Genomic DNA, 6,914 nt, shown 5'->3' on the forward strand with positions numbered 1-6,914 from the left:
ACAACTTTCTGCCAGTGTACTCCGTGTTGATCATTTTGTCATTGTTTAGTTTCCATGCCTGTTTCCTGTTTTATTGTGTCAGTCATCTGTCTGTGTACATTAGCTGTAGTTCTACTTCCTGTTTCATTAGTTACATTTATCCCAGCTGTGTTCTCACCTGTTTCCAGTCATCCCCATTATCAGTTTCTCTCAGCCCTCATCATTGTCTCCTGTCTACTTCAGTCATTCATGTTAAGTTCATCCAGTCTTATAATAAACACTGTGCACTTTCTCGGTCTATCTGCGAGTCCTGCGTTCGGGTCCTCTGTCTCCATTTTCTACACACCAGAATGTGACACTTTATCAACAACCAGCTAGAAATGAGGGGCTCACACCCCCCACAAATTATTAATAGTTTAATAATTTCAGCTCAGTGTCAAAATCTGTCTTGTTGTCAATTATGGTTCCATTACTCTGTCTCCTTTACTCTCCATTTCACTGTGTGTAAGCCCCTCCCACCACAGACTGGAGCTGTAATAAAAAGACAATTTTACCCAAAATTTGCAAATTCTTCACTCTAATGCCCACAAACTTAATGTCCTTGCAAGTGTGAAATCGACTAGGTTGATGGTTGTAAAGAAAAGCAAAGAACAAACATATACAGAGATTTCTTCCTTCATCTTTTGATAAAGGACAAAAATTCTAAAGATACGGTTTGTTGACTTTCCCACATAAAACAGTGTTTTCACAAGACTTAGAGGGACAGAGAAGCAGTTGGTGAGAGAGTATAAAGGTAGCATAAGCTAATGAAATTAAACATGAATGCGGGTGACAATGCGCTACATGTTAGCTTTTTTAATGTTGAAACTGTGTGTCATGTGTGGGATGGTGCTCTTTGGGATGTGTCTGATGGAATCTGTGTGATGACCAGTGTTGGTCAAGTTACTTGAAAAAAGTAACGTGATCATAAAAAAAGTAATCCCGTTACTTTACTGATTACTTATTTTCAAAAGTAATTAATTACTTAGTTACTTAGTTACTTTTTAAAAACACGATTTACAACCTGAATAGGTGATAAAGCGATAGATCTTTCAGCACAATTCTACTTTTTCTGCATAATTCATCATACAAAATGTAATCAAATGGAAAAGTCCTTTTTTAAAACTTGTTTTATTAGTTTTAATCTTTTAACTTTATGCATCAAGCAAAAATTTAATTATATGCAACATTCTCTGACTGGAAGAAATGTGTTTAATATTTAAACCTATTTTCTGCACATTCCAGCACATAAAATATATATATATGTATATTTGTGTTTACACTCACTCTTTCAAATAGATGCAAGTAAAACACAGCAGAAAATAAATAAAGTCAAAGACTCAGCGGTCCTGTTGCTCTATTTTCACCTGAGTAGGTAGGCGGAGGTTTGCCCTGGTGCAGGTGTGCTGCAGCGGTCAGTGGAAGGATACGGCAGTTTCTCTGTGAGTTTCCCATTGCGTTGTAGCGCACTCGGTGCTTGTTTGGAAGTTTAGGGGTTTTTTTTCGCTGTACAAAGAAGTTTTCTTCCCACGCAGTGAACAGCGGACGCTAATGTTTTTGTCACTTTTTATGGAATCAAACTTAAAGTAAGGTCAGTACTTCCACGCTTTAAACGCTGCACGCTCATACTCTCTCCTGCACTGGATATATTATCCATTGTTGATCTGCACACAGCTGTTGTCACGAACGTTGCACTTGCTTGCGTCACTGTCATGAGACATTCTCGCAAAAAAAAATCACGGTTTTAGTAACGCAGTAACGCAGCGTTCCTACGGGAAAGTAACGGTAATCTAATTACTGTTTTTGCAATAGTAATCCCTTACTTTACTCGTTACTTGAAAAAAGTAATCGGATTACAGTAACGCGTTACTGCCCATCTCTGGTGATGACAAGATGAAAGTCAACATACAAGACAGGAAGAGAGATACGAAGATTAGCTCTAACAGCTTTAATTCCCACTGAGCTTACCCCTTCTTGAGAATAAGACAAATACCATGGGAGTGTTATGATCCCAAGCAATTAAAGACTGTCAGTGTGGTAAATATTATATTGATGTTCTCAATTTTTCCATAAATTCATATGCACTAAATGATTTCTTGGAGTGAAGGTGCCAAAAGCTGAAATGTGTTCTGATTGCAATATGGTGGCTTGCACAATGAGGCAAATAACAATTATAGAGTACTGAATTTGCTGGAAAAACAAAACAAGAAATTAATTTGATTTACATCAGGAATCTCAAAATTAATGTCCTATTTAAAAAGAGAAATGTAAATATACACATGGGACAAAAAGGATATAAGAAAAAGCTTTAAAATGTATTTGAAATGGTAAAAAGGAGTGAAAGCTGCAAACCAAACTCAAATAAGAAATTGTAAGAAAAGACACACGCAGCAACAGTTTGCTTGGACTGCAGATTTATATGGCGAAGAGAAGTCATAAGCCAGACATTGAGAGGCCTGCATGTGCTTGTGTGATGGTTGTGCCTCTGAATAAATGCAGAATGTGCAGAGTTTGGGTTGACGGGTGTGTGCAGACATGGGCGTGTATGTTAACTGGTGGGCACTAAATTCCTGCATTGAAATGCCTCACCCCAGCCTGACCATAAACTTGCCATTGCTAATTAAGGCGTGACTTTCTTCTCTTCCTTTCCCTGCGACTCTTTCTCTCAATCATAGCATTTAATGACCAAAGCTTTCCTTCATTCTGTCACAGTGCTAGCAATAGATGTTTTCCATTAGGCGAGTGGAAAGGTTCTGTGTTTTACTGACAAAGATCCAGATGGTAATTAGGAAAGTTAATGAAACTGCTGCTCACTAAATCATCTGTCATATCGCACGTTCCATTTAAAAAATCCATCACTTTAAAAAACATTTATCTGAAGGAAAACACAGAGGCAGGTACGCACAGATTGCAGAGGAAATAGTCACTTGAAATGTGGGTTGGTAATGTGTCTACTTACTCTAACAAGTTAACAGTCTCTTGAGATATTGTCCTGCTCTTCCTAAACACAAAGTCGTTTCCACCCCCTTGAGGAACGAATAGTGAATTCTGAACCTGTCTCTTCCTGTCTCTAATGCTGTTTATGTTCCACCTCCCTGCAGCTATTTTCCCCTAAATCGTACCCACAATGAAATGGAAGGATGCCAACACAGGCAAAACAAGGATTTTCTCTCTTATTTTCTAACCAAAATAGAACGTGCAGATTGTGCTTGTGTATTATTCACTATTTACTCCACCTCATTTCTTCAGAGGAATCGCTACTAGAGAAATAAATTCCCCAGAGGAACGAGTCCACCTTTGGCCATACAATCGCCGCTTCCCACAGAACATAGGAGAAAGAGCTGTGAATCCACGCTATCTGTTGTTTAACAAATGAGCGCCTGGGTTCCAGTGGATTTATGTGAGTCCTGGGCTTATGCTGTTCTAGGATGGTCACGGTAAATCTGCTATTTTTGTCAAGGTGTGAAATGTATTCCACAGTTAAATCACACACAGGGGCCTTCTTAAGACAGTGTACCAGACACACCACACATACACACAACTACACATACATTCCTCCACACAATCTTGAGCTCCTGCATAACTTTTACGTGCTTCATTAAATAGTTTCTACTAGTAGAAACCCACATTGACAGCCTCATGGGTAGTTGGCTAACAGGCAGAAAAAGAAAGAACAAGAAGAAAGTGTACTTTATTGGTCCCCGTGGGGAAAATCGCTCTGTGTATTTAACCCATTCACTCAGTGAAGCAGTGGGCAGCCATTGGGCGCCCGGGGAGCAGTGTGTAGGGACGGTACCTTGCTCAGGGGTACCTCAGGGTAGCTGTTCAGGGGAATCGAACCCCCGACCTTCCGATCATGGGGCCGCCACTCTACCTACTGAGCTATCCCTGCCCCTTAAAAATGGAAATGGAAATGGAAAGAGAGAGATGGATTTCCATGTGGCCTTGATTCATTAGTAGATACAGTCACATTACCTGTATGTGGATGACTGGCAAAGTCTGTTAAGAAAGAATACCATAAGGCAGCGGTCCCCAACCTTTTTTGCGCCACGGACCGGTTTATGCCCGACAATATTTTCACGGACCGGCCTTTAAGGTGTCGTGGATAAATACAACAAAATAAAACTAGTACCGGTACCAAAAAAAAAGAAGATTTATTATATATAACACATGTGAAAAGACCCAGGAAAACCGAGTTAACGATAAAAACGATAACAAAATAACGCTGAAAACCTTAAACATTTCACAACTCTCGCGGCCCGGTACCAAACGACTCACGGACCGGTACCGGTCCGAGGCCCGGGGGTTAGGGACCGCTGCCATAAAGTATAGAAATACTTCAGATAAGGGCTTTCAGCACATACCGTTTATACATTCTTCTTACTTTTTCTTCATATTTCAGGTCAAATTTATTTCTCCTCATCTTTCATTTTACTTTCATTTTACATCATCTACATCTACCGTCTAATGCCTAATTCTATTACCATTTTGTTCCCCTTCTTCCACTTTGCAGTAGGCTGATCTCCAAGTAATGGTCAATACCATTACTTAATCTCCTCTAATACATGAAATCAAGAAAGAAATAACCTTGTCTCTGTTGTCCTTTGTATGCTGCTAGAGGTAACCACAACTAGACATAGCCACAGCATTCTGCAGATTAGCTTTAAATCATATACTATACATGTTTTGAAGATGGTGTAATTAACATTTCATATAAAACAAAAAAAAAATTATGTGTAATGCCCTAGAGAACACTGTAAGAAACTAATAGGATTTTCTTTATAGCTCCTTTCGAATAGCTATGATATAGTTGCTTGGATAGGGTATTCTCTTTTTACTCTTGTACTAGAGTCTGCCTGCTGCTGGAGTTACCTCAACCTTTTGATCTACGCCAGGTATGAGGATAACATATTGTTGATTCCTGCAGTCGCTGGGCGGCAATGACAGTCATCCCTCTAGGGATTATTTGGTGCACTGCGAGGGTTGGCTAACTGTTGCAGGCATAAATGAAGGTCCATTAAAATGTTTAACAGTCCACTTTTTTTCCTTTCCCACTTTCTTTAAAGCAGTGGATTAGTGCGGTATATTTACAGTTCACAGAAGTTTGGCCAAAGAAGAAAAAAAACCCGACTGTGAAAATCAAATTAAAGCCAAGTGGAGAAACAGTTCTGCATCAGGCTATACCCCATTTAAGTTAGAACCCCTGGCAGCAACGGCACGGCGGCCTGCTTGCCACCATTGTCTGACACAAAATGACAGCACAGTGAGGAGATGCAACTCATGCTATCTAAACAACACCCCCGCCTGATTCCTGGAAATAGCAATTAATTACTCAGCTAATTTAAAGCAGCACCATGCTTGTCCTAAACAGCGGAATAATAGGACTAAACACATTAGAAGAATGAACAAGCTTAAAATATCTCCACAATGCATACATAACACTATACATTGATGGATCCCTTTGCAGAGGCACATGTTTCTTCAATTTACGAGTAGAAGTCAGTAGCCCAGTAAAAAGGACAACACTGTATTTCTGCAGATTTAACTGAAATATACTCCACTATTCTCACTGTCAACTCAGTGGCAGCATATTCATAACACACTCACATCAATGACCCAAAACATCCCACAGAACCTGTATAGTACTGTGACCTGCCAATAATGGATAACTTAACTGCTTGTGTGAAATATTGCCAGTAGACTGAAAAAAGGAGAGATCAGAGTACAATACTGTACTTTATGAGCACCATTCGGTAACATTGGTGTACTAGTGTTTGCCAATGCTAGCAAATGTGGTAATGATTAGCAAAATGGGAAGTGATTACCTTTTTTCTTTAAATAGAAACTAAAAATATGACAGGACAGTAAAGTATACAATCATGCAGAAAGTAACAAAATTGATTTAGTAGAGGAAAGCAACCAGAGGCTACAGAAAGAGAAAGAAGCGCAAAAAAAATACAACAAATTGTTAACCTTGAGGGTAAAAAAAACAACAACTTCTATTTAAGAAGAGTTCAACTCCAAGAGTACAGCTGCTGTTCTTCCTCTTATAATGGTCACCATGATGAAGATAACCTGAGGCTTATTAAAAGATTCATTCCATACGCACACAGCAGTGATCTCTTTTTATCATCCGCCTTCCTACTCAAAGTACAAGCTCACACGAGGCGTATGGGCTCTCGTTTGAAACTTCATCTCGAAATTAAGCCTCACTCATCTCTTTGCTTCGCCTGAGGTGCAAAAAAACCAGTGAGTGAGAAATGGTGCAGAGCAGAATCAAAGTGAAAGAAGCACAGAGCAAAGATGCAAAGAAAGGAAAAGCTGAAGAGTGATGACAGATGGAGGACTGGAAAGAGAACAGTTAGAGAGATTTTATGTGAGTGAAGGCTTTATGCCTTTTAGGAAAAGCCAGTGCACCAACAAGCTGGGTATGTATTGGATAAAGTTGTAGTTAAAGTGGACAGATGAATACACTGAAAGACTAAGAAATGCAAAGTAATACACAGTAAAGGAGGTGAAGGTTAGCTTTCGCCTTCAAACATTTCCTTTCATTCTTTATCTATTCAGTCACTACTCTGACACTGTTAAACACAGGGTACAAGTTAAAACTAAATGGAAATGTTCCTGTCAAAGGGCAAGGTTTTCACCAGACAACTGAAGCAATTTTCATACACAGACACTCAGACTGCTGAAGTCGAAATAATTATGAGGAAAAAGATGTACTCAGAGAGGCAAAACCACAGAAGCGGGGTAGGTACACTTACCCCAACCTCTACGTGATCCGAGCCCTTGTCATCCTGCTTGTGGAGAATCTCAAAGTAGTATCGTCTGGATGAGATCAGACTAGAGGGGAAACAAGGAAAGAGCAATTATTATTATTACATATTGAACATTAC

At 39.5% G+C, this 6,914-nt stretch overlaps 1 protein-coding gene across 1 annotated transcript in view; it reads right to left on the minus strand.

Annotated features, from left to right (window-relative positions):
* Positions 1–6,914, minus strand: part of b4galnt4a (beta-1,4-N-acetyl-galactosaminyl transferase 4a) — a 142,372-nt gene that overhangs the window by 16,310 nt on the left and 119,148 nt on the right. Inside the window, exon 8 of the mRNA XM_005737693.1 lies at positions 6,783–6,861. Coding sequence (XP_005737750.1) covers positions 6,783–6,861 — 79 coding nt within the window. The remainder of the gene's footprint in view (positions 1–6,782; positions 6,862–6,914) is intronic.

Source organism: Pundamilia nyererei, unplaced genomic scaffold (genome assembly GCF_000239375.1).
Source record: "Pundamilia nyererei isolate P.nyererei 1_Seehausen unplaced genomic scaffold, PunNye1.0 scaffold00078, whole genome shotgun sequence".
Lineage (NCBI taxonomy): Eukaryota > Metazoa > Chordata > Actinopteri > Cichliformes > Cichlidae > Pundamilia > Pundamilia nyererei.